We start from the raw sequence: 27,947 nt of genomic DNA on the forward strand, positions 1-27,947 counted from the left end.
CACTCAGGCCTTCGGCCTTCATGATTAGATTACTGCACATCTGAACTCAAAACTGTGTTTTATTTGCCGACAAAGCAAGCAAAACAAAAATCTATTTCCCAAATAATACCCCCTACCTAAGTTTCTCTACTGTTCTTGTGTCCGACAAAATAACATGCATTCCACAGTTGATGATTGCCAATGAGAAAGTCCTTCTCTGTGCTTGTTTGAAGAACATACTGTGTGTAAACTTATCCTGTAATCAAACTGAAATCTGTTACTATATAGAGATAAGTTTTAACCGAGGACCTTAAGTTCAACTACAAGCATCATTAATCTTTTCCTAATTTCTTTTAAAGGATAAGTAAGCATTCTTTTCCAGTAATATTTTAAGTTATATACAATAGCTCATTAACCAACACAGTGCTCACAATTTCATACCAGTATGTAACTGAACCAGAACTAACCTATTCTCTGTAAGTAATTGAACCAGTACTAACCTGTTCTCTGTAAGTAATTGAACCAGTACTAACCTGTTCTCTGTAAGTAATTGAACCAGTACTAACCTGTTCTCTGTAAGTAATTGAACCAGTACTAACCTGTTCTCTGTAAGTAATTGAACCAGTACTAACCTGTTCTCTGTAAGTAATTGAACAACCAGTACTAACCTGTTCTCTGTAAGTAATTGAACCAGTACTAACCTGTTCTCTGTAAGTAATTGAACCAGTACTAACCTATTCTCTGTAAGTAACTGAACCAGTACTAACCTATTCTCTGTAAGTAACTGAACCATTACTAGCATGTTCTCTGTAAGAACACTAACATGTTCCCTGAAAGTAACTGTACTTGTGCTACCATGTTCTCTGTAAGTAACTGAACCAGTACTAACCTATTCTCTGTAAGTAACTGTAAGAACACTAACATGTTCCCTGAAAGTAACTGTACTTGTGCTACCATGTTCTCTGTAAGTAACTGAACCAGTACTAACCTATTCCCTGTAAGTAACTGAACCAGTTCTAGCATGTTCTCTATAAGTAACTGTACCAGTACTAACCTATTCTCTGTAAGTAACTGAACCAGTACTAGACTATTCTCTGTAAGTAACTGTAAGAACACTAACATGTTCCCTGAAAGTAACTGTACTTGTGCTACCATGTTCTCTGTAAGTAACTGAACCAGTACTAACCTATTCTCTGTAAGTAATTGAACCAGTACTAACCTACTCTCTGTAAGTAACTGTAAGAACACTAACATGTTCCCTGAAAGTAACTGTACTTGTGCTACCATGTTCTCTGTAAGTAACTGAACCAGTACTAACCTATTCCCTGTAAGTAACTGAACCAGTTCTAGCATGTTCTCTATAAGTAACTGTACCAGTACTAACCTATTCTCTGTAAGTAACTGCACCAGTACTAGCCTATTCTCTGTAAGTAACTGTAAGAACACTAACATGTTCCCTGAAAGTAACTGTACTTGTGCTACAATGTTCTCTGTAAGTAACTGAACCAGTACGAACCTATTCTCTGTAAGTAACTGAACCATTACTAGCATTTTCTCTGTAAGAACCCTAACATGTTCCCTGAAAGTAACTGTACTTGTGCTACCGTGTTCTCTGTAAGTAATTGAACCAGTACTTACCTATTCTCTGTAAGTAACTGAACCATTACTAGCATTTTCTCTGTAAGAACACTAACATGTTCCCTGAAAGTAACTGTACTTGTGCTACCGTGTTCTCTGTAAGTAATTGAACCAGTACTAACCTATTCTCTGTAAGTAACTGAACCATTACTAGCATTTTCTCTGTAAGAACACTAACATGTTCCCTGGAAGTAACTGTACTTGTGCTACCGTGTTCTCTGTAAGTAATTGAACCAGTACTAGCCTATTCTCTGTAAGTAACTGAAAGAACACTAACATGTTCCCTGAAAGTAACTGTACTTGTGCTACCATGTTCTCTGTAAGTAACTGTACCAGTACTAACCTATTCTCTGTAAGTAATTGAACCAGTTCTAGCATGTTCTCTATAAATAACTGTAAGAACACTAACATGTTCCCTGAAAGTAACTGTACTTGTGCTACCATGTTCTCTGTAAGTAACTGTACCAGTACTAACCTATTCTCTGTAAGTAACTGAACCAGTACTAGCATGTTCTCTATAAGTAACAGTAGGAACACTAACATGTTCCCTGAAAGTAACTGTACTTGTGCTACCATGTTCTCTGTAAGTAACTGTACCAGTACTAACCTATTCTCTGTAAGTAACTGAACCAGTACTAGCATGTTCTCTATAAGTAACTGTAAGAACACTAACATGTTCCCTGAAAGTAACTGTACTTGTGCTACCATGTTCTCTGTAAGTAACTGAACCAGTTCTAGCAAGTTCTCTATAAGTAACTGTAAGAACACTAACATGTTCCCTGAAAGTAACTGAACTTGTGCTACCATGTTCTCTGTAAGTAACTGAACCAGTTCTAGCAAGTTCTCTATAAGTAACTGTAAGAACACTAATATGTTCCCTGAAAGTAACTGTACTTGTGCTAGCATGTTCTCTGTAAGTAACTGTACCAGTACTAACCTATTCTCTGTAAGTAACTGAACCAGTACTAGCATGTTCTCTATAAGTAACTGTAAGAACACTAACATGTTCCCTGAAAGTAACTGTACTTGTGCTACCATGTTCTCTGTAAGTAACTGTACCAGTACTAACCTATTCTCTGTAAGTAACTGAACCAGTACTAGCATGTTCTCTATAAGTAACTGTAAGAACACTAACATGTTCCCTGAAAGTAACTGTACTTGTGCTACCATGTTCTCTGTAAGTAACTGTACCAGTACTAACCTATTCTCTGTAAGTAACTGAACCAGTACTAGCATGTTCTCTGTAAGTAACTGTAAGAACACTAACATGTTCCCTGAAAGTAACTGTACTTGTGCTACCATGTTCTCTGTAAGTAACTGTACCAGTACTAACCTATTCTCTGTAAGTAACTGAACCAGTACTAGCATGTTCTCTGTAAGTAACTGTAAGAACACTAACATGTTCCCTGAAAGTAACTGTACTTGTGCTACCATGTTCTCTGTAAGTAACTGAACCAGTACTAACCTGTTCTCTGTAAGTAACTGAACCAGTACTAGCATGTTCTCTATAAGTAACTGTAAGAACACTAACATGTTCCCTGAAAGAAACTGTACTTGTGCTACCATGTTCTCTGTAAGTAACTGTACCAGTACTAACCTATTCTCTGTAAGTAACTGAACCAGTACTAGCACGTTCTCTGTAAGTAACTGTAAGAACACTAACATGTTCCCTGAAAGTAACTGTACTTGTGCTACCATGTTCTCTGTAAGTAACTGAACCAGTACGAACCTATTCTCTGTAAGTAACTGAACCAGTTCTAGCATGTTCTCTGTATGTAACTGTAAGAACACTAACATGTTCCCTGGAAGTAACTGTACTTGTGCTACCATGTTCTCTTAAGTAACTGTCCTGGTACATGTTCTCTACAAGTAACTAGTTATTACATGACTGCTTATATAAATCAAGCATCCAGTTTAGGCTATTGACAGATCTACAGTTCAACACTATACTGTGAAATCATTATTATTCATGGGGGATTAATTTTCGTGGATTTCGTGGCTGAACTCAACCACGAAATTTAAGTCCCAACGAACAAATTATGCCCAACGATAACTTTTAATTGTACGCAAAGTCGCCAAAAAAGACACCATAGCTGTTCGATCTGATCCGTAGTTGCATGCATGCGACAGTACTAACCTGCAGCTTTTGTGTAGTTTATGGAGACTCCATCAATGATAAACATAAGTATGCGTGGAAACAAAACTGACTATTTCATTTAGAAATGTACCCGTGTTTGTTTACGACATCTTTGTCAAAGTGAATGTAGATACTAAATATAGAAGTATGACGTAGCGTCACATGCCAACTACACTATAATACGGCTGTTACATGATTTTTTTCGGCCCAGCTATGCAATGTTTATACACTAGCCTTTATTTTTACTGACATGTAAAATACTACGACTTTGGAACTATTAAATATTACAAATCAATTGTAAGATTTGTATCCGATGCATTAATACCTGATTCACATTACACGTTTCTCGGCAGGAAATAACACATGCACAAGTTCAACAGCTTGTAATTTTAGATGCAGACGCGCATTCATTTTGCCAAAAAAAAGTCGGACCAGTTTATAATAGTTTATGTAAGAATTATTATGGTTATACTAGCACTACATTATTTAAATCTATAATTATATATAGTGTGTTTTAATTTGCAGTACAATAAGTAGTTCTTGTTTAAAACACGATCAAATGATCAACTTTATATCTGTTTCGATTATGAATGCTAATTGTGCATGGTGCTACGGTTTTTGACACTTTTTAATTAGCGCCGACATTTCTCATTGAATATTTCACAGTTTTAAAAAGTTTTGCTAATTAGGGGTCGTATAATTATAGATAATGCAGTCGTTAATTGGCACATGATCACTCGCTAATCTCCCGCGGCGTAGATTGCAAATTCGGTAACCATGGTAGCGCTGTTTGACACGTGTAGGTTTCACATGTAAGGACAGAAGTACTAGTAGATCTATTCCTGTGGAAATCATTTTTTTCTTCAGAAATTGTAAATCCACGAATTTACGTCCCCACGAAACAGCCATTTTGGTCAAGACCACGAAATTTCGTGCCGACGAAATTAAATGATTTCACAGTATCTTGCTGAGCTAGGGTCAAAACTTGAAGATATAAATGTAAATTTATGTCTACTAATCTCATTAAAAATTGAATGGCTTCCCAGTCAATAGTAAAAGGTTTTGGCCTTTGGTCCTCGCACAGTGGTTTTGATAACTGACTTGTTGACCATTCAGCTTGTGTTTATTATTTTCTAAAAGATAAGTGGACATTAAATACTGTTACCTGGTCACTATTTGGGATGAAGACTGATTTAATGACCTCCATTTCTTGTAGACTGAGTCCTTCTATACCAACTTTTCTCTCTCCATTCACTATATACAGAGAAATAACATTGTAAAATCAAATATTCAATGTTTCATATCTAACTTCCTAATAAGACATCATAAAACATGATTTAAATACATCACAAAAACAAAACGTGATCAAAGGACATCACTAAACATGATCAGTAAATATAAGTAGGTAGTTCTTCATGTTTGACTACAATGTAGAATTTTAGTAAAGCATTTTTTTTTTTAAAGCAGCACTGAATCAAAAGAAATATGTTTGATTTTTTGAGAGACAAATTTAAAAACACTGGTTCTCCAGTCAATTTTCACAACGGGCTTCTAAGAGAAAATCACATTTTTGAGGACTACATACAGAAAAAGTTCCACAATGTAAATTTCCATTTTGTACTTTCAATCATATGGCCAAACAAATTTATAGGCAAGTGAAGCCATACTGAAGAATTGGGCAAAAATCGATTCTATTATCTTTCCTTGTTTATTGAGATCAACGCTATACCTTGTTGTCTCCCTTCGACCGTCTAGCTTAATATCGATCACTATCGGATATTTTTTAGATCGTTATGGTTCGGCTATCTCCGCTTATCGTATCACGGGAGGTGCCGATCATAAAAAAAAAACAAGGATTATAGATTAGAGATCTCCTGTAAAAACATACTGGGAAGGGTGATTTATTTTACACCAATTTTAAGTACCGGTAAAACAACAACAGAAAATATAGTCATCAACTTGGTTTAATTCTGTTTTTCAATAATGTAAAATACAGAACAGAAAAAAGAAGACACTACGTTATTTATTCTTTTATTTTGCATAGTCAAAGAGCTATAAAAAAGTGTTTTATACTTCTTTGGCATAGTATATGAAAATATGATCAACACTATATTATCTTCTTTATGTTTTACTTTAAAGAAACTGAGACATAAAAACAAATATAAATACACAAAATCATGTATATTAGGCGAGCATAACATACATGTACATGAAACTACTATTATCTTAAAAAATAGAAAGCAGGAAAAAAAATTTTTTTTTTTTAAAGTGCTTACAAACTTGACAATTTCATTTTCAGTTATTATACATAGATGTGAAATGCGTTTTTTTTTATTATTATTATTAATCATATTTAACTTGTTAAAATTAATTTTGCTATGTAATGAACATTTAAAAAAACATATTGTCACAGACTGATGAAAAATGAACAGAAAAACAAACTAGCAAACATACTTGACAATGTAAAAAGTATTACACCAGAGCCTGTTAATTGGAAGTGTGACCTATTTGCCCCCGAGCCAGTCATTGTGTAATAAAGTATGTGCGAATTATGACTTCTCAAGGTTTCTCTAAAGGGACTGACTGACTGATTTAATAAATGTCAGATTTTTAAAATAAAAAGTGGAAAACCTAAGAATAAAACAAGCACACCATAGAAAAAAGTCTTTTAGAATAGATTTAGGATAAAGTGACACTAATGTAGTGTAAAGGTTATTCATAATAACTATCACGAATATTTTTACTATATGAACAGGGGATTACAGATTTTTCATATCTTTTAGCGCGTGCTATACCTTCTTGAGATTAGCTGTGCGTACATTCAGTTCAATTCAATTTCGATTTATTGCATAAATACAATACCTACAGCAAGTGAAAGCATTATATAATATGGAGCAGAGAAAGTACATAACAATTTTCAGGAGAGACAATAAACCAAAGAGCTATAAAAAATTAAAAATGTATTTTATACTTCTTTGAATAAACTTATAAATTAATAAACGACAATTTTTCACAATGTTGTCACAAAACTTCTATACTATAATATTTTCACTGTATCATCGGCAGCTAAACTTCGGGCGGGTTCGTGTGTTTCCGCACGCGTCCGGAAATACCACAGACACGGCAAATAAAGAAATAATACAAAAATCACCAACTTTTAAATGTCTAGGGAAGCAAGAAGACATTAAAATAATTTCAAAATAAAAACATATATAAAAAGTTTATTGTCTGTAGAATACTTCAATAGGATAATAAATATTCTCAATATATGAATAAAGTGGCTACAGGGAAAAGAATAAGATACGTATCACAGGTTTTTGCTTATTTTATTCAGTAACTATATGCCGTAAACAGAGACGGATAGTGATGTTTTTTAATCGCCAAGGGAAGCATTAATTCTTCATTTTAGATAAATAATTTTTATATCTTTGTAAAGAGAAAAGAATGACGAACACTTCAATAGGATAATAAATATTGTGTGTTCATTCTAATTAAAACAATATTTGTTCAAACTTTTTTTCCTTCTTTGTTTCTATTGGAAAATATCAACCAGATAAAAATCGATATCGCACTGCCAGGTGATTTCAAGGGGGATAATTTTACCGATAAGATGACAAATTTTACCTAATTGTTGATCATGTAATGTTTCACAATCTGCCAAATATCAATTGGATTCATCATATTGCTGTTTATTTTGGTATTATTTTGGATTATTTTACATCAAAACCTATCTACTGTCAAAATTGCCCTTAAGTAAGATGGTTTTTGTTTTGTTTTTGTTTTTTTGGGTTTAACGCCGTTTTTCAACAGTATTTCAGTCATGTAACGGCAGGCAGTTAACCTAATCAATGTTCCTGGATTCTGTACCAGTACAAACCTGTTCTCCGCAAGTAACTGCCAACTTCCCCACATGAATCAGAGGTGGAGGACTAATGATTTCAGACACAATGTTGTTTATGAAATAGTCATGGAGAACATACGCCCCGCCCGAGGGTCGAACTCACGACCCTGCGATCCGTAGACCAATGCTCTACCTACTGAGCTAAGCGGGCCGGCAAGTAAGATGGTAGCACTGACTGCATAACACTTATTACATGGGAAATAATAGATCCTCACAGCTTAAAACTGCTTGTTTCTAATTTGGAAAATTAACTACTGTTTGACCCACATGGTCAATAACAAATTTCTTCCTACTTTAACGTTTTGTCTGCTGGCAGCAAGTGATTCTGCCTTTGTGACCAGCGCAAACCAAGATCAGCCTGCGCATCTTTTCAGTAAACACCCTTTGAATAATAAATGGTACTGCCCAAATTGAATGATAGACGTCCATTTCAGAAATTTAGCAGGCTAAAGGTTAAACACAAGACAATACAATTCATATTTTGCATAATTCTAAAGAACTCTAAGGTTGGTAATAGGAACTTTAAAAAAAAAAAAATCTTTATTTTTAATTTGTTAGAAAATAATTTTAACAGGAAACTTCCCACTGCGAATTTCATTCAGCTATTTACCATAAATACTATTTACCTGAAGCTAGACACACTGATGCATCAAGAGCTGTAAACAGCGTTATTATATCTGAGTTTGATCTTCCTGACAGTATACTTCCACTTAACGTCTGAAATATACATAATGTTTCATCCAATTAAAATCATCCTACATATATCAGTACCAAAATTTCTGAACTGACGATGCAACAAGCTGTACTATCAATCGATAAAAAATTCACAGGAATTCATTCTCCAAGAATGACAAGATGTTGTTTATATTGAATGTTGTTATTTCTGTTAAAGACATAAAAGTCAAAACTAGTAAAGAATGTGCAGTCTTGGAAATATTATATCTTTTTGATCTATTCAAGATACCTTTAGAAGCCAACCACATATTAAATACTAACATTTTTCAAATCATGAAGAATGATTTCTCGACTTTTTTTTATAAAAGTTGAAAAAAAAATCTATACGAATACAATTATTTCTTATACTCCATGGTAAGCATTTATGTTTGAAATGACATCATATAGCAAAAACGCATACAAATACTTGTGATAAAAATAACAGGACAAGAGCTGACTGTACAACTCATATGCATGTCATAATAGCTAGAAGGTAAATGGGTACGTTCTATGCTGTGACCTTGACAATAATAGTGTCACTGCTGTACATCTTAGCATTCTCAAGCTATTTATCCAGAATTATTTTGTTACATTGACCTAATAATCCTAATCAAAGGCCTGAATGGCCTGAGTCGGCTAATGATTGATGTACTGACAGTATAGTCTACCAGTTTCAGTTTGTTTTTAGTTTTTTTTCTTAAAATTTCATAACACAGCTCGATATTTACCCAAAATATTATATCCGGATACGATTACACTTTTCTCTAGTTTGAACAATATATTTTACAAATTGTGATGATACGAAGACATTTAGCAGCAATTGGCAGTATCTGACATTGAAGTTTACGGTTAAATTACCTCTTATTTAAATATTTTCATAAAAAAGTTATTTCGTTTCGTGAAAGCAGCCAAACATAGACGATCTACTTTCGATTTCAAAAACTACAAGAAAATACAATTTAATGTTTCGCCGATTTGTTTATTTCTCGAAAAATAAGAATTAAAATCATTTTTAATATCAGTAGTAACTAAACAAACCAGTAAGAGCTTCTTCTTCCGATAATTTATCCGTTTACTGACTGCAAAATTCAACCCACGCAAAGTTTATAGAAATCATACGATGCGTGTTTACGTTCAATGTGGGAGAATTAAGGCTGATCGGCTATGTTACCTAACGCATCCAGACGATTCAGATTTTGTTTTTAAAAAAAGCATTGTGTGCGTTTCTGTAATTTTATATACGTTTTTATACGCTTAGAAATTATTAGACATGCGTATTTGCATTATTTCTATACGTAATTTACGCTAATACGCATCTTATCTGGAGCCCTGTGGAACTATTTTTTGTCTTTCGCTGGATGTTACCCAAGCTTTGTAAGCCTGCGCAATTCTTAAAATGCACATTTATGCTTAATGAGTTACATTCGAGAATTGCACAATTACAAGTCATAAATATGACAGATTACATCGTATATTGGTCATAGCAAAGGGAATTGACACAACTTAACTTCATTCATGCAGTGAACTGTTTGAAGTTCGAGAAATCTAATGGAACTACATCCCTTCACTGTGTTATTTGGTCCATTTAGAGAATCGTTGGATAGCAAGGACTCGTCAAAAGGCTTTCAGCCTTTAGCCGACTCAAAAATTACAGAGGTTATCTACGTCACTAACCTTGATGGAACTAATTGTAATACTAGATTTTGGGAATTTGTTCATCTAACGAAGTGTGATGGTTGTACTCAATTTTTCTACAGTTATTCATCAAAATGTATTTTCATACTTAATGTAAATTTGATTTTGACCTCAGACCTACTTATCCCCCCAAAAAATAACTGGGCTCATCTACTGACCACTGGCAATCATGTTACCAAGTTTGGCAGTCATAGTCCCAAGTATTCTTAAGTTATTGACCAGGAACTGTTTTAAGTCTTGAGATTACTACGACCTTGACCTTTGACCCTGTAAGCAATATAGCTCATCTAACGAATACAGACAATCACACTCTGAAGATCAAAATATTCCTTTGACCTACTAACCCCAAAACTAAAATCCAACCAGACAATCATCCTTTGAATTATGGGATTCTTCAAACTGTGTTCAGTTTCAAAGTCACTGTGACCTTACGCTTGATCTATTGACCTCAATAGGGTGACCACAAGCTCTCATGCTTTGAAGTTTCATGGCCACAGACTGAAGTGTTCTTTGATCAAAAATATTTTTCAGTCTCAAAGATAACTTTGACCTTTACTTTTCACCAACTGATCTAGCAAACAACAGGATCTTCTACTGGCCACTTGTAATCCACTTATGAAGTTTATTTAATGGCTGCAGACCCGGAAGTTTTCTATTTACTGATACATGAAACCCTATGTTCTACTGACAGATGCAACCTAACACATCCCCTCTTCTTCGAATAAGCGCAAAAAATAATTTTTTGTCCCTTGTGCTTCTATTCAAATAATACCAGTACACAATTTACTATACAGCAACAACAGTGATAATATATAGGACATCTCACAGCAACATTTCTGATCTGGTCTGCTCCATACCGTCCAACCATCTCTTCTAATGCTGGGAAATGTTTTCTATTACCCTCTGTAATGATAAAAGCAAAAATTCTTTAAGTCTAAAAATCAATTCTGTTTTTATTATTCTGACATTATTTATCTAAGTGCATGTAAAATGCACAACACATGATAGGTAACTGGATATTGCAAAACATGCAATCAAAGAAACAACAATACTGATTCTTTTGCAAAAATATTATCAGAATGCAACAGTCACAATTCAAATGCATTTTCCTTAATATCACTTTACAAATTTTACTAATAGTACTGATCTTGCAGCTGTGGCAAATTTTAGGTAAACAACCTTTTTTTGGCTGCACTTGCTGGCATGCATTACATGCTCATTCAGACCCCGACCACCAACCGTGACCTCTACTTTGAAGCAATGAATAGTGTACACTGCTGTTCCAACAAAAATGTCATTTGGGTGAAATTTTAAACAAAAATCTAGAAGTCAACCGTGAAAGTGCAGGAAAGGTAAAGTTAGACGCATATACCCAAACTTCAGAATTACCTTTAATTTCACCTTTTAGCTGTGTTAGATGTTGAGACAGTTCTGACAACGTAACTGCTGCACCAAAACTGACACCACCCTCCACAACACAGACCTCCTTCAATGCCGGAATATTACCTCCGTATAAAAGTATCTTTGAGCTGTTGAACTTCCCAAGTTTGATCGAAAGTGCTGAAAAAGTATCTCCATATAAGAACATATCCAAAAGTTAAAATGGCTTCAAGGTATTTTTCTTCAATTATTTTGTTGCTATCATATAGTAAACAAGCAAGGCTGTAAATCTGTAATTTATGTAAATTAACCCTTACCCTGCTAAATTTCTATAATGAACTTGTCCATCTTTCAATCTGGACAGTACCATTGATTGTTAAAAGTGGTGCTTACAAAAAAAATACTGACTGAATGGCGAACAGTGCAGATCTTGATCAGACTGCATGGATATGCAGGCTGATCATGATCTGCACTGGTTGCAAAGGCAGAATTAATCGTGTCCAGCTTGATAAGGGTTAACAGAATGATGATTAATTACTGATACCAGACACAAATGTTAGGTCAATTTAATTCAATAAACTTTACTCATTCATAAACATGTAATGCAAAAGTACTGTATCATTCACTGTAATAATGCTAGGTGCAAGTCAACTTACATAACCATGCTTTACTTCTGTACTGAACTGAAGCCCCTTAACTCTTAACAGGGATAAGTGATGTTTATTTTCATTACAATATTGCAATACTGACATACGTCACATATATGCTGGCGCCATATAGGAACAGGGAAGGGCACTGCTATATTGGATCTACTATTTTAGTAGATAAAGACATTTCAGAATCTAAATAATTTAACAGAACCGCGTCAAATTTTATTTGCACATTCTGAATTAATAATTAAGTGTGCAACATTACTCATTAATAATCTAACCACTTTTGAACTACTAACCATGACATGTAACCCTTCATTACTTTCAAGATACTGTCACATTGATGTCACATTGACATAATATTTGGTGCCATTCATGCACAAACAAGAGCACCGCAAAGCGGAGCAAAATATACACCCTAAGGTATGACCTTTGACCCCTAACTGTGAACATGACCTTGTAGCTAGCCATCCAGAATGTGCGCTCTGCACATCATCTCGATGTTGTGGACATTTGTGTCAAGTTTCTTTGAAATCCTTCAAGGGGTTCAAGAGTTACAGAGCGATGATCTTTGACCCCTAAGTGTGACCTTGACCTTGAAGCGAGACATCCAGAACATGCGCTCTGCACGTCGTCTCGATGTGATAAACATTTGCGCCACGTTTCTTTACAATCCTTCAAGCAGTTCAAGAGTTACAATGCAGACATGAAACAACCTCACATGACTACTGACCACTAAGTGTGACCTTGACTTTGAAGTGAGCCTTCCAGAACATGTGCTCTGCATGTCATCTCGATGTGGTGAACATTTGTGTCAAGTTTCTTTGAAATCCTTCAAGGGGGTCAAGAGTTAGAGTAGACATGAACACACACTCATATGACCTTTGACCCCTAAGTGTGACCTTGACCTTGAAGCAAGCCATCTTGAACATGCGCTCTGCACGTCGTCCCGATGTGGTGAACATTTGTGTCAAGTTTCTTTCAAATCCTTCAAGGAGTTCAAGAGTTACAGCGCGTACACGAAATTGCTAACGGACAGACAGACGGACACCGGGGGTATAACATAATACCTCCCTTTTGGCGTACAATAAAATGTGCTTCCCTATATCACTCAATCCTTTTACATAAAAGACCTATTAGAATCAGAGAAAATATATAGTACATACAGCAGAACCATGTTTTAATATATGTAAATACTCTTGTTTTTCACCATGTATCATAATTCACCTGGGCTACGGCCTCTAGATATTATTCCACAGGTATATAACCTTTTTATCATATTCAAACATATTAAAACATGATTCTGTTATATATTTAACCTTTAGCCAGCTACATTTCTAAAATGGACTGGTTGATCATTCAATTTGGGCAGTACCACTTATCATTCAAAAGGGTGCTCACTGAAAATTTACTGATCAAATAGCGAACAGTGCAGACCATGATTAGCCTACACGAATGTGCAGGCTGATCTTGGTCTGCACTGGTCGCAAAGGCAGAAACACTTGCCGCCAGCAGGTTAAAGGTTAAATACTTAAATACAATACATACCTGCTGTTGTATTTCCCATAATTACTGGGGCTTGTGGGTATTTAGACTTCAACGTGAGAAGTTCAGACAGATCTGTTGGTAAAGCCCAGCTCCAACTAGGCCCCTCAAAACATACAGACTTTCTGTACTCTGAACTTGTCTGAAATGAGATGTCATCACACTGACCATCTAAATCAGATAAGAAATAAACATTATAATAACAAAAGAACTGTTGTATTTTCCATCTCTTTGACAGAAACATATTGATTACAGAATTCGTTTTCAACAAATAAATTTATGTGGTAAATGATGCTTTGTACTAGCATATGTTAACTGATGCCAATGGAAGACTTTCATTATTCTAGTCATTATCTTGGCGAGGGGGAGGCGAGTGGGGAAGGGGGTTAAAATCATATACCAGTGACATGTCTGCTGCCAAATGAAGCCATATTTAGTTTCAATCTGTCAAATTATAATATGGAAATACAGTTTTAGTGCAGAACTGACAAACCCTCACACAAGGTTAAACAAGAGGGTCATGATGACCCTGGATTGCTCACCTGAGTAATATGAGCTATATAGACAAGTATAAGAGTACCGTAGATACCCATGTATAATGCGCACCCATGTATAATGCGCACCCCCGATCTTAGTCCAAAATCCTGGGGGAAAAAAAAAAAAAAAAAATTTTGGTCAATTTTGAGGTGGATGGAATACGAAAGTAGAGTTTACATCGACACCGGTAATAAATTTTATCTCCGCGGCGGAGAGCAGCATCGGTCTCACGGTACTATCGATTTTTGTTTTCTCGAAAATAAAACCAGTAAATTATTATTATATTTGTTGTTTTACCTTTTTTAATTCACTATTTTGAATAAATAAATAGCAGCTGATTCAATATTTCGGAATGGTATCTTTCAAAATGACATGAGCTTCTCAATTCAAACAGATAACAAAAGGTGTGATAGTCTTTTTGTCACGATCATAAAGCCAGTAATTACCGGCAATTAACGTGTCACCTCGTGTCAATTATGTTGTTCACAGTTTGATCTCGGTTAAAGGTAATTCTCGATCTTTAATTAGTATCATAATTTTTGTGATTTGTAAACATTTCTTTCGTCAAAATACTTTAAAATTTATATGAAATTAATTTTGTTTGAAAGAAAAATAAAGAATTCGATCTTTTACGGAACGTAACAGCAATCTTAGATTTTAGCGGAGACAGTAAGCGCGGGGAGTAGTTTCCCTTTAGCAAAATGGCGAACATCGGTAACAAACTTGTTTTGAAGTTGGAAAATTGTCTATACCTGTGTATTATGCGCACCCACAATTCGGAGGTGGTCCCGGGGGTTAAAAAACTGCGCATTATACATGGGTATCTACGGTATCAGGTAAGAATGTCAATATCAGTAAGCACTGAAATCTTTTCCCAGTTGTGAGACCATGTTTCAAATGTCAAACTGATGCTAAAATATTAAGGAAGTGGGTCGTAGGTCAAACTCATGGTCACTAAAAGTCAGTTTTAAGATCGGTAGGCAAAACTGTGTATGTCGTCCAAATCTCAAGGCTTTATCTTAAAAAACAAGAAAGTAGGTCAGTAGGTCAAGGTCACAGTCAAGTGACCCCCTAATTACTTGGGCTCATCCAGTAATTATAATTAAACAGTCTAGGAAATATGATCAGAAAATATTTGAAGCATTTTTTCCTATATAACTCATATAACAAGTGACCCCAGGGGCAGGGCCTCTTTTCACCCAAGGGTATAATTTGAACAATCTTGTTAGAGAACCACTAGCCTACATACCAAATATCAAAGGCCTAGGCCTTGAACTTTCAGACAAGAAGATTTTTAAAGCTTTTTCCTATGTAAGTCTATGTAAAACTTGGAACTCCCAGGGCAGGGCCTCTTTTCACCCCAGGGGCATAATTTGAAAAAGTAGAGGGCCACTAGGCAATGCAACATACCAAATATCAAAAGCCTAGGCCTTGCTGTTTCAGACAAGAAGATTTTTAAAGTTTTTTCTTAGCAGGGCCTCTTTTCACCTCAGGGTAATAATTTGAACAATCTTGGTAGAGGACCACAAGGCAATGCTACATACCAAATATCTAAGGTCTAGGTCTTGTGGTTTCAGACAAGATGAGTTTTAAAGTTTGTTCCTATATAAGTCTATGTAAACTTGGGACCCCCGGGGCAGTGCCTCTTTTCACCCCAGGGGCATAATTTGAACAATCTTCATAGAGGACCATTAGATGATGTCACATGCCAAATATTGAAGCTCTAAGCCTTACGGTTTTGGACAAAAAGATTTTAAAAGTTTTTCCTTTCAATTGCCATGGCAACCAGAGTTCCGCGTGGAATTCAATTCTTTGAATAATTTTGAAAGGGGGCCACCCAAGGATCATTCCTGTGAAGTGTAAATCTGCCCAGTGGTTTTGAAGATTTTTTAGAAAATATTGACTGACGGACGACGGACGTTGAGCGGTCACAAAAACTCACCTTGAGCCTTTGGCATGAAGTCACTTGATAGATAAATATTTTCTTTAACTTTCTTTAAAACATGCATGAAATGCATTAAATAAGAAACAACTGTTTGCATATGGAAATATGCATACAGCATAACCACAATTAATAGCACCCCTATAGATAAAGGCCTCTACATTTGAAATGCAGATACTTCCTTTAACCTCCTTTAAGTAATGATCTAAGTACAAGTTACAAAATTTACTCTTCCCAGCAGTGTTCGCTTAATACATGTTACACTGTACAATGTAAAACAAAAGTACCTGTAGTTCTGGCGGGAAAATTGGAACTTGTGTAGGTTGGCATCCAACATTCACATCCTCCGGTGCCTAAATTAACACGAACATGAGTCAAATAAGCAATGATATTAAAATCTGTCCACTCCTTTACCTTTGCAATTTGTCTCATTTTACTCTACCTTCAAGGTTTTGCAATCTGAAGACATAAGCAAGTCTTGGAGCATAAATATTTAACATAAATAGTTGTTGTTTTTCATTGCAAGCTGAAGAATTGACCAAACGCCGGCTGTCAATCAAACCAATAAATCGATAGGCGATCAACCAATCAATGCGCTTGATTCGACGTACACCTCTAGACAGTGTTAATGTAAATATTACCCTCCGACACTGAGATCTCGACACCGTTAAAAATGACTGATAAATTCCTTTTGAAAATGATTATATATACAAGTAAAATTTATTAGAAATGGTTAAAAGGTGTCAGTGGGGACTTTGCAAGTCCGATAGTCGCTTCCCAGAACGCCTAGATTATTCCTTTTCCAAAACCTAAGTAAAGTTTTGAGAAGTGTCTTCGCTGGATTAAGACTTGTGGACGTCCTCACAGACAATTGAAAGTGGTTAAAATCAACGGAAACTACCACATATTTGTATATATAATGGTATTAATATATTTAGCTTTCACTTAATTCACATTTGACCCGGGCACCGTGCGATAAATTAGTCTAAATTTGGCATCGTAGGTGGCTACGGGATATGTGTTCACATTTTTTTTTTTGTACATGCCGGGAGAAATTCTTATACATCTTGTATGAAAATCGTGCAATTTAAGTGCAGTTGTCTTGCAGTCACTGCAAGCTTCCAACGGAAATCTTATGTGCTGAAGATGACCAATATATATAACCATCTGAAAAATGTTATGTCATATAAAGGCCGCCGCACGGAAATTATGTGGCCGCTGCAGAGTTGCCGCGTGATGACTGCTCAATATCCACGCGATTTCATTTGGTACTGCAGCAAGCAGGAACTTTGTGGCCCAGCGAGTGCCATGCGAAGGTCTCATGTGTCTACAATCTCCATACGATTTCTTTTAGGCACTTTGCCCACAGAATATCGTACATTGGCTGCACAATCAGTGCATGGCCTCCTAACGATGCCCGTGCGGAGATTGTGCAATGTCACCTACGACACGTCTACGGTCTACCGGCTTTCGATTAATTCAAATATGTATAACTTTTCGCTAAACAAAGTCGTAGAGGCTGCGGAGCCCGTACAAAATCGCACATCCATACCCCCTCCCCTCACCCCCCCCCTCCACACCTACTGCCTCCGCATGGAGGTCACACAGAAAGGAGGATACGGACAGTCTACGGGTTCGGCAGACACATCGTAGGCGAAAATAAACTAGGCATTGTTGGTTTATTTCTCAGTCATAACACTTCTTATTGGGCATTTACATAACGAGAAACTGTGAAGAGAAAGTGCCAAAATGTTCAAGTAGCAAAAATATGAACTAAAAGTGCTCCATAACTCTTGCCCAAACTTTTAGTTGCCTCGATCAACATGTACTTGGAAAGGCATCGGTGATGTGAATTCTTTTTAGGTTGAGGGAGAAGGGCTATTTATACCTAAAATGTAAATGTATCATTATGCACTTTTTCCAGTTTTGCACAGCGGGGCATAAGTACTGATAGAGTACAAGTCGAGAAAATATTAAGAAAATATCAAACTGAATGATAAACAAATATTTTTATAATAATAAAAACACGCATAAACTCAGTGATTTATTTAAGAAGCAACACATAATTTTCAACAATTAATATCATCAGTAATTATCGTGTAGCCTTCTTCCGTCCTCTTTTGCCTTCTGAATATACATGCTTTCTCAACTAATTCCGTCCCCGAATGTCAGAAAATCCCACAACTATCAATGTAAGACTCCTAACAGTACTTACTCAAAATTCATCTAAATGTTTAAAAGACACATAATAAGACAGAAATTTCTTGCCAATCTCTCAGAAATATCGCATAAAGTAGCAGCAGCAGCCATTATCGATCTAAATGTCGGAGGCAGGGCTTCGGAAATTTGCCGGTTTGTTGGTTTTGGACCGATTTTTGACTTTTCAGACTGATTCATGAAGTAAAAAAAACGAAAAAAATCGGTCCCGTAAAAATGGAGAAAAGTATAAATTTCGGTCTGATATCTCAATACACCATCTACTGCCAAGCAGGAAATTGTTGGTCGCACCCTCAGATAATCAATAAACGTGTCAAATGGTCTGATTGTCACTTTGATAATCGGTCCGTAATTAGCATGTGACGCAATCCGTGCTCGCGCGGCATATCCTTTAATGTTTGCAGACAGCCGACTGCAATGTATTAAACATTTTTGACTGGTTTCCAAATATGTCTGACTGGATCCAAATCATTTCGACGGGGATCCACTTCTTTTATTTAGAATCCGACGGATGGTTTATTTCAAAAAGGCTATGTTTGATCACGGTAAAAAACAAATGGTCACTGCATTTATTCAAAGAGCTATAATTGTACATTATAGGTCTTTGATTTAATGATACATCACACGGAAAACCGATCAAAATATTTTTTATAATTACTTGATTTGAAAAAATTACAAAATTCATTTGTTGGGGCTCCAGTTGAAACAAGTGCAGAAAATCGTCTTTGCAACCTGACTGTGCAAAAAAGAAAAAGAAAAAAAATGGACTGGCAAACACGAATGATAAAGAAAACCGGAGTGGCGCTGTTTATCAAATCGGTCTTTTAAAAAACGTTTCAAAATGAAATTTTGTTTACATCAGAAGAGAACATATAACTTTATAAAATGTAGTTGCTTACTGAAGTACAACATAAGTGAAATGAAATATTCATGGCCACCACGCGTGACCTTTTGGTACTGTACATGCGGGAAATTCGATCTCAGCGCTCATATAACGTAAACATTCGGTCTGCGGCAGAGTATTCTTAAAATACTGAGACTGTTTAGCAGAGAATATATGTCGTGTAATTCACTTTGACGCATTATATTTTATAGAATTCTGTCAAAGAATGAGGAAACATCTCAAAGTATCTGCTGTGTATATGGTACCGGTCACGTGCGTTGGCTTTTAGACTAGTTACGCACACCATGTCAATGCCTCGGTAATTTTATCCCTTACAAGTATTTTCTCGGAAAAAACATCGAAATTTAAACAAAGTAACGATCACACATAACACTGAATAACTGTCTTCATTGTATGGAAACACACAGTGACCGGTAACTCAGTTTTAATGCATGACATGCTTATTTCTTTACTCTATCACGTTTTATAAAATATGTAATATTGGGAATGCGGTGGGTGGGGTAGGGCCGATGTCAGGATTTTCGTTTCGGACCGATTGAGTTATCAAAATTTCCGGAGCCCTGGTCAGAGGTCTAGTATTTTGTGATACCACGTGACCTGTAGGCGGAGCCTGGCGTCTGGTCAATTATATTAGACCTACAAGCAATTACAAATCTAGTCTATATAAAACCTGTGCTACAGACAATTAAAGTAAATCCTCCTACCTGGCTGTCTGACTGTTGTTGATTCTTGCAGCACTGTTCTCCCATAGGACAGCATTCCTGTAAGTATATGAATTACATTTTCAAAACTTTTTACACTTCAATTACAAATTAAAATTGGTGTTGTAAGGCCTTCAAAAGAAGTATTCATAAACCCCGCCTCTGTAGTCACTACTATAGAACCTGCTTAAAAAGTCCACTATTTTCTATGCCCATTTAACCATAGTGTAAATTTACCTGTATATAGAGACCACCCTTAGCAAAGACCACCTTTATTTAATTCCCTAGGATGGTCTTTATAGATGTTTTTTTTTTTACTTGCATCAAAATTATGCGGTAACTTCTCAAGAATTGAATCATATAATGGGGTTCATAAAACAAGAGGACCATGATGGTCCTGAATCGCTCACCTCTTCCCACATGATCCAGTTTTGAGTATGACGTCGTTTTTTCTATTATTTGACATAGTGACCTAGTTTTTGAGCTCATGTGACCCAGTTTTGAACTTGACCTAGATATTATCAAGATAAAAATTCTAACCAATTTTCATGAAGATCCATTGAAAAATATGGTCTCTAGAGAGGTCACAAGGTTTTTCTATTATTTGACCTATTGACCTAGTTTTTTAAGGCACGTGACCCAGTTTCGAACTTGACCTAGATATCATCAAGGTGAACATTCTGACCAATTTTCATGAAGATCCATTCAAGGGTATGGCCTCTAGAGAGGTCACAAGGTTTTTCTATTTCAAGACCTACTGACCTAGTTTTTGATCACAGTTGACCCAGTTTCAAACTTGACCTAGATATCATCAAGATAAACATTCAGACCAACTTTCATACAGATCCCATGAAAAATATGGCCTCTAGAGAGGTCACAACGTTTTTTCATTATTTGACCTACTGACCTACTTTTTGATGGCACGTGACCCACTTTCGAACTTGACCTAAATATCATCAAGATGAACATTCTGACCAATTTTTATGGAGATCCATTCACAAGTATGGCCTCTAGAGAGGTCACAAGGTTTTTCTATTATTTGACCTACTGACCTAGCTTTTGATGGCACGTGACCCACTTTCGAACTTGATTTAGATATCATCAAGGTGAACATTCTGACCAATTTTCATGAAGATTTCATGAAATATATGGCCTCTAGAGAGGTCACAAGGTTTTTCTATTTTTAGACCTACTGACCTAGCTTTTGACCGAACGTGACCCAGTTTCGAACTTGACCTAGATATCATCAAGATGAACATTCAGACCAACTTTCATACAGATCCCATGAAAAATATGGCCTTTAGAGAGGTCACAAGGTTTTTCTATTATTTGACCTACTGACCTAGTTTTTGATGGCACGTGACCCAGTTTCGAACTTGACCTAGATATCATCAAGGTGAACGTTCTGATTAATTTTCATGAAGATCTTGTGAAATATATGGCCTCTAGAAAGGTCACAAGGTTTTTCTATTTTTAGACCTACTGACCTAGTTTTTGAAGGCACGTGACCCACTTTCGAACCTGACCTAGATATCATCAAGGTGAACATTCTGACCCATTTTCATGAAGATCTCTTTAAATATATGGCCTCTAGAGAGGTCACAAGGTTTTTCTATTTTTAGACCTACTGACCTAGTTTTTGACCGCACGTGACCCAGTTTCGAACTTGACCTAGATATCATCAAGATGAACATTCAGACCAACTTTCATAAAGATCCCATGAAAAATATGGCCTCTAGAGAGGTCACAAGGTTTTTCTATTATTTGACCTACTGACCTAGTTTTTGAAGGCACGTTACCCAGTTTCGAACTTGACCTAGATATCATCAAGGTGAACGTTCTGACCAATTTTCATGAAGCTCTTGTGAAATATATGGCCTCTAGAGAGGTCACAAGGTTTTTCTATTTTTAGACCTACTGACCTAGTTTTTGACGGCACGTGACCCAGTTTCGAACTTGACCTAGATATCATCAAGGTGAACATTCTGACCAACTTTCATAAAGATCCCATGAAAAATGTGACCTCTAGAGTGGTCACAAGCAAAAGTTTACGGACGCACGGACGCACGCACGCACGCACTGACGGACGGACGGACGACGGACGCCGCGCGATCACAAAAGCTCACCTTGTCACTTTGTGACAGGTGAGCTAAAAAGGCCCAACTTACAACATAGTACTTGTCACCAAAATGGATTTTTACCTTAGTAAATGGTTCCATTGCTTGCAGAATAGGTCTGTAACCAGTACACCTACACAGGTTACCTAAAACACAGTTATACATTAAACTTAATACTATAGTTGAAACTCAATATCTCGAACTTGCTTATCTCAAATTCTTACTATCTCGAGGACATTTTCAAGTCCCATCTAGAAAACAGGTGCACAAAATATCATTTTAAGTTGAATTTCGGTTATATTGGAGTAAAACGCTTGATCCCTTAGAAGTTGTGATATCGAGTTTCAACTGTACATGTACATGTAATGGACCTATCACTTAAGGTAGTTTTGAAATTGCTATCATGTTGGTCAGTAACTCTAAACTGCTTTTCAAGTGGGAAAATACATGTGGATCATTCACTCCTTCCTGTCAAACAGAGGCATTCATTAGTGACCCAGTGTTTACAGAAATCAAGTTACAGAGTAATTTAGTAGCCAAAGAACAATTTTTTAATGAAAAACTTACTGGCAAAGAAATTAAAGGCAAACAAAGTTTCATTTATATAAGATCTGGTTCTTTAGTTTGGATGATAGCTTATTTCAATTGATGTCAGTCTAACGGTTTAAACTGTAGCTCCTCTGAAGTCTTGTCAGTCTTCAGTTTGGATCTTAGCTCCTTTGATGTGTTGTCAGTTTTCAGTTTGGATCTAAGCTCCTTTGAAGTCTTGTCATTCTTCAGTTTGGATCTAAGCTCCTTAATGTGTTGTCAGTCTTCAGTTTGAATCTTTGCTCCTTTGATGTGTTGTCAGTCATCAGTTTGGATCTTAGCTCCTTTCAACTGTTGTCAGTCTTCAGTTTGGACCTTAGCTCCTTTGATGTGTTGTCAGTCTTCAGTTTGGATCTAAGCTCCTTTCAAGTGTTGTCAGTCTGCAGTTTGGATCTTAACTCCTTTGACGTGTTGTCTGTCTTCAGTTTGGATCTTAGCTCCTTTGATGTGTTGTCAGTCTTCAGTTTGGATCTTAGCTCCTTTCAAGTGTTGTCAGTCTTCAGTTTGGATCTTTGCTCCTTTGATGTGTTGTCAGTCTTCAGTTTGGATCTTAGCTCCTTTCAAGTGTTGTCAGTCTTTAGGCTGAATCTTAACTCCTTTGAAGTGTTGTCAGTCTTATGGTTGGATCTTAAAATAGCTCCTTTGAACTGCTGTCAATCTTTAGGTTGGATCTTAGCTCCTTTTAAGTGTTTTCAGTCTTGAGGTTGAATCTGAACTCCTTTAAGTGTTGTTGGTCTTTAGGTTGGATCTTAGCTTCTTTGAAGTGTTTCTGACTTCAGTTTAGATCCTGGCTCCTCCAAGGCAATGCCAGTCTTAAGTTCAGATCTTAGTTTCTTTTGAAGTGTTGTCAGGCTAGTTTGGATCTTAGCTTCTCTGAAGTGTTGTCATCCTTTCAAGTGTTGCCATTATAAGCTGTGATCATTTGATAAAACTATATTCCAAAACTGCTAAACATAGATGTTTAATGACGTAATTACTCGATTTTTTCCTGCATTCAAATAATGAAAGTAATATCCAGACACTACACCTTATCTAGTCCCAACTCTTTTAAAAGCAATGAACACACAAGATATAAATTATACCTTCAAGAGCTCTTTCCACATCATCTCTTGAGGGATGGGGATTGTTTCTAAGCAGAGCAAATGCTGACATCACAAACCCTGGGGTACAAAAACCACACTGTAATGCGTGAGACTCTATCAACCTTTTCTGAAACAGTAAAAAGAAAAATGTTTGAGGTTAATAATGCAAATTATAGGACCATGCATGCAAGCATGTGGCTCAAGTTGAAAACAGTGTTCCGTGAGAATTAAATGAGAAGGAAAAGGGGACTCTCATATATGTGGATAATAGTTTAGGACCCGAAAAATGTCTGGACCTGTCCAGTCATTGCTACTGTTCCCCCCCCCCCCACAAAGAAATTATTTTTGGCTCTGCAGTGTCTATACATTCCAGTCATAACACTTCACTACTGTTCCCCCAACCCCCACTTCCACCCCCCAGAAGATGGTTTGGGCGGTACAGTGACTAGATCTGCCCTAGAGTTGTCTTTAATCATTACAGATTTCACCAGATGAAGATATCAGAGTGATTCAATAAGCATTCAGGCTAATTTCCTTCTAATAATGTAAGCTACAAAGAAATAAATTCTTATTCATTATTCATTGATCAATTTGTCAGAGAAAACATTTAACAAATGTTCAACTTTGTGCAGTGTATGCAAAAAGGTAGATACACAGTTAAACTTGTGCTAAACACCACCTCCATATAAAGGCCAATTTTTTCCCTTCTCTTCCCATGTAACCATATTGTAAATTTGGTTGTGTTTAGAGGCCACCTGTGAACAAAGGCCACTTTTTCCATTTCTCAAGGGAGGTCTTTGCAGCAAGGTTTGACTGCATCATGATCGTAAATCTGAGAAGCACCAACCTGTATATCATGTAATCCGGTGTTGGGTTTGCCGACACCCTCTACCGTTGTGATAGCCGATCCGTGAGCCGCACATAGTGGGAATAAACATGCATTCACTGTGTAGTGTCTGCAGCAAGTCAAGGCTATTAAATCAATTTAGACCTGAATTTTTTAATTGTTGAGTTCATGTAAAACTACGTAAATTGTCAAATTTACATTGAATTATATATCTCAATGATGTTGAAATGCATTTAATGTAAAACTCATCTTACTCCTGAAATTTGCACTATAAATAAATGAGCCGTGCCATGAGAAAACCAACATAATGAGTTTGCGACCAGCAAGGATCCAGACCAGCCTGCGCATCCGCGCAGTCTGGTCAGGATCCATGCTGTTCGCTAGCAGTTTCTCCAATTCCAATAGGCTTTAAAAGCGAACAGCATGGAGCCTGACCAGACTGCGCGGATGCGCAGGCTGGTCTGGATCCATGCTGGTCGCAAACCCACTATGTTGGTTTTCTCATGGCATGGCTCAAATGTAAAATTTCAAAATTCAATGAAAATCAGTACAAGTACAAACATTCCAAATTATATACACCAATTCCAAGTTATATACACCAATTCCAAGTTATATACACACACCAATGAAGGATACATGATCTTGCTGGAGTTGTGATGCAGCTTGGATACCATCACTGTACAGGAACCACATCCTCCATGACCACACCCTTCTTTTGTCCCTGGCAGCAGCACTAATTAGCATGTCAAGGAAAGTTTACAAAAATATGAATTTTCCAAAGTATTTCATTCTTTATTATGCATTGCTGCACAGCACAGGGATCTTTCAAATGCTATGATAGCGGGGAAAATATAAGTACATTTGTACTAGAATTTCATAAAATAAAACCGTGATTAAAGAAGAAAAAAATCCCCTCTAACATAGCATGTGATGAATCCCTGTGCTTCAAAGAAAGGCATAAATGAAATGTTTAAACTCATTTTTATTCATTGACCATGTACAGGTAGAATGTGTACACCTATGCACTCCATGGTGGTCTGTCAGATGGGTAAATGGGAATATCATTTACAGTATCAAGCACTGTGAAATCATTTATGTTCATCAGGGAGATTAATTTTCGTGGATTTTTTTGGTTGCATTAATCCACATTCTAGCATAAAACTGCTATTATTGTCTCTTTTTGGGGGTGTTTTAACAGGAGAGAAAACGTGTGTTAACAGAGAGATTCTCGCACTCATGTGCTGTTATAACACCTTTTTATATATGCGCATTCCGTGGCAAAGCATAAGCGTATTACGGCCCTATAACGGATGATTCAAAAGGAAATGACGTCAATGTGAAAAAACAATAGACTTTACTGCGCATTTCATGGAAATTTAATGACGTTGAGGGACAATATATTCATTTACTTGGTTTTTACGCGTTTTATGCTAGAATAGCGTTAGCACATGTTCTTTTCGTGTTATAACATCTTCAGAATCCCTCGGGAATCATTGGTACCTGGGATTCTGCAGATGTTATAACACGAAAAAACATGCTTTATCCCTACAAAATTAAATTCAAACAAATAAATAAAATTCCAATTCATTTTATATCCACCAATTCATATTCCGCCAATGAAACAATTTCACAGTATGTTGTGATCATGTAGTTTAACACATGGCATAATTATCGTTTTCAATTCATTTCAATCTGATATCACATCCAACTCGATCATATTCAAAAACTGGGATAATCGCAAGCAATTCACAATAATTTTAACAATTCATACTACAAGAAGTGAAAAATCTTTTAATCTACAGCAGATTATATATTTATCTTGTGAACAGATGTACATTGTGTAATAGAGCTAATACAATTTCACAAATGAGCGGAAAAGATACACTTTCGTCGCAGGTACTGCAGAAGTGTGGCTTCACCATCAGGGGATGGCTCTACAACCTGTGAAATGAAAATTATGAAAGTAAAACTTAAAATAGAATAAAAAAGCATTTGGCAAAACTATATAAATATATATATAATTAGGTATAAAGGTTTAAATGGGATATACGGTGGGCATATAGCCGGACCGTAATTCATATTACCGAAGGCCATAGCCAAGTATTATAATCATATGCACTATGTTTCACACTGGTAGGTTATTTTCCGTCAAGAGACTTCAATACATATTCATGATGTTCAGGCTAGATGCAAGAATCCTTCAGCTAGTGATGGACAAAGCCTAAAGAGTGACATGAAAGTTTGTTCAAGTAAAACAAACCCCTTCTGATGTAATAAGACAATCAGAAAGTCCAAACTAATCACTGTAACACTATATATTATCATGTTTTGGGTTTTACTACTGGGTTAGTTCCGACGAACGCATGACATACTGTAAAAATTAGCTCCTATTTATAGATTGTTTACATAGAATAGCATTTTTCACTAAATGTATCGAAGTAGGTCACTTGCCGACTTAAGGAGGTAATAGCACATGTACGTTGCAACATACTTAGAAGTTACTGAACTCATTTTACAGTACTGTAATGGAGCGTGCATTGTACAAATAATAACTAAACATCTAACATTAAATCAATAACAGAAGAAAAACCTGTTTATTTTCAAAAATTGAAATTTTTTTCACTAAGTGAAACTTATGCCTTTTATTGCATACTTTTGACTAAGTCAATGGCCATAACTCTTGTCTGCCTAAATGAAATCACAAACAAAACCCAATTTGCACAACTTAACATGCAAAATAATATTCCTATGTTTCATAATCCTAGGTCAAATACTTAACAAACTTTCCCGGCCTTTTTATGTATATTTCTGACAAAGTAAAGGGCCATAACTCTGGTCTGGCTGTGTGGAATCCATGGCAGATTAAAATGTAAGGTGCAAAACTTTGCGTGCTGAATGACAATCCTGTTAAGTCTGATGACTTTGGGTCAAATACTTTTTGAGATATGCATGACACAAATTTGGACAGTGATTTTTGACAAAGTCAACAGGCTATAACTCTGGTCTGGCAGTGTGACATCTCTTTTTTAATACCAGGTGCACAACTTCTCATTATACTGACTGTAAATTCTATGAGTTTTGATGATTCTTGACCAAAAACTTCTTTGAGATATATCATAAGCAAAACACAATATCAGATGGATGGATAGACATATTGAAAGGAGCCATCAAGAACATTTGATGAGGCACAAAAAGTGATTCCAACTGTGCGTAGGGGGAGGATTCATCGTAGAAAGGTAGATAAATATGGCAGAAATAATGGTATATTTCTACTGACATTTACCTCCTTTGCTGCAGGTTAATTAATATACTTGACCTGTGAACAGAAGTTAATACAAGAGCACCACCTTGCGGGTGCTGACGCTCATCTGAT

The 27,947-nt window shown here is 36.2% G+C and overlaps 1 protein-coding gene across 4 annotated transcripts in view; it reads right to left on the reverse strand.

Annotated features, from left to right (window-relative positions):
* Nucleotides 1–27,947, reverse strand: part of LOC123561824 (xanthine dehydrogenase/oxidase-like) — a 96,121-nt gene that overhangs the window by 38,053 nt on the left and 30,121 nt on the right. For 3 of the 4 annotated variants that reach the window (XM_053552896.1, XM_053552895.1, XM_053552894.1), the window contains 13 exons: nucleotides 26,458–26,515; nucleotides 25,211–25,307; nucleotides 24,575–24,683; nucleotides 23,728–23,854; nucleotides 22,142–22,203; nucleotides 19,944–20,000; nucleotides 16,406–16,471; nucleotides 13,643–13,781; nucleotides 11,454–11,624; nucleotides 10,891–10,967; nucleotides 8,282–8,372; nucleotides 4,920–5,008; nucleotides 117–235 (listed from right to left, as the gene is read on the reverse strand). In XM_053552896.1, the coding sequence (XP_053408871.1) occupies nucleotides 117–235; nucleotides 4,920–5,008; nucleotides 8,282–8,372; nucleotides 10,891–10,967; nucleotides 11,454–11,624; nucleotides 13,643–13,781; nucleotides 16,406–16,471; nucleotides 19,944–20,000; nucleotides 22,142–22,203; nucleotides 23,728–23,854; nucleotides 24,575–24,683; nucleotides 25,211–25,248 (1,145 nt within the window). In that variant the 5' untranslated portion in view covers nucleotides 25,249–25,307; nucleotides 26,458–26,515. Of the gene's footprint in view, nucleotides 1–116; nucleotides 236–4,919; nucleotides 5,009–8,281; nucleotides 8,373–10,890; nucleotides 10,968–11,453; nucleotides 11,625–13,642; nucleotides 13,811–16,405; nucleotides 16,472–19,943; nucleotides 20,001–22,141; nucleotides 22,204–23,727; nucleotides 23,855–24,574; nucleotides 24,684–25,210; nucleotides 25,308–26,457; nucleotides 26,516–27,947 lie in introns of those variants that run through there. The other variant, XM_053552897.1, reaches the window with a different exon arrangement.

Source organism: Mercenaria mercenaria, chromosome 10 (assembly GCF_021730395.1).
Source record: "Mercenaria mercenaria strain notata chromosome 10, MADL_Memer_1, whole genome shotgun sequence".
Taxonomy (NCBI): domain Eukaryota; kingdom Metazoa; phylum Mollusca; class Bivalvia; order Venerida; family Veneridae; genus Mercenaria; species Mercenaria mercenaria.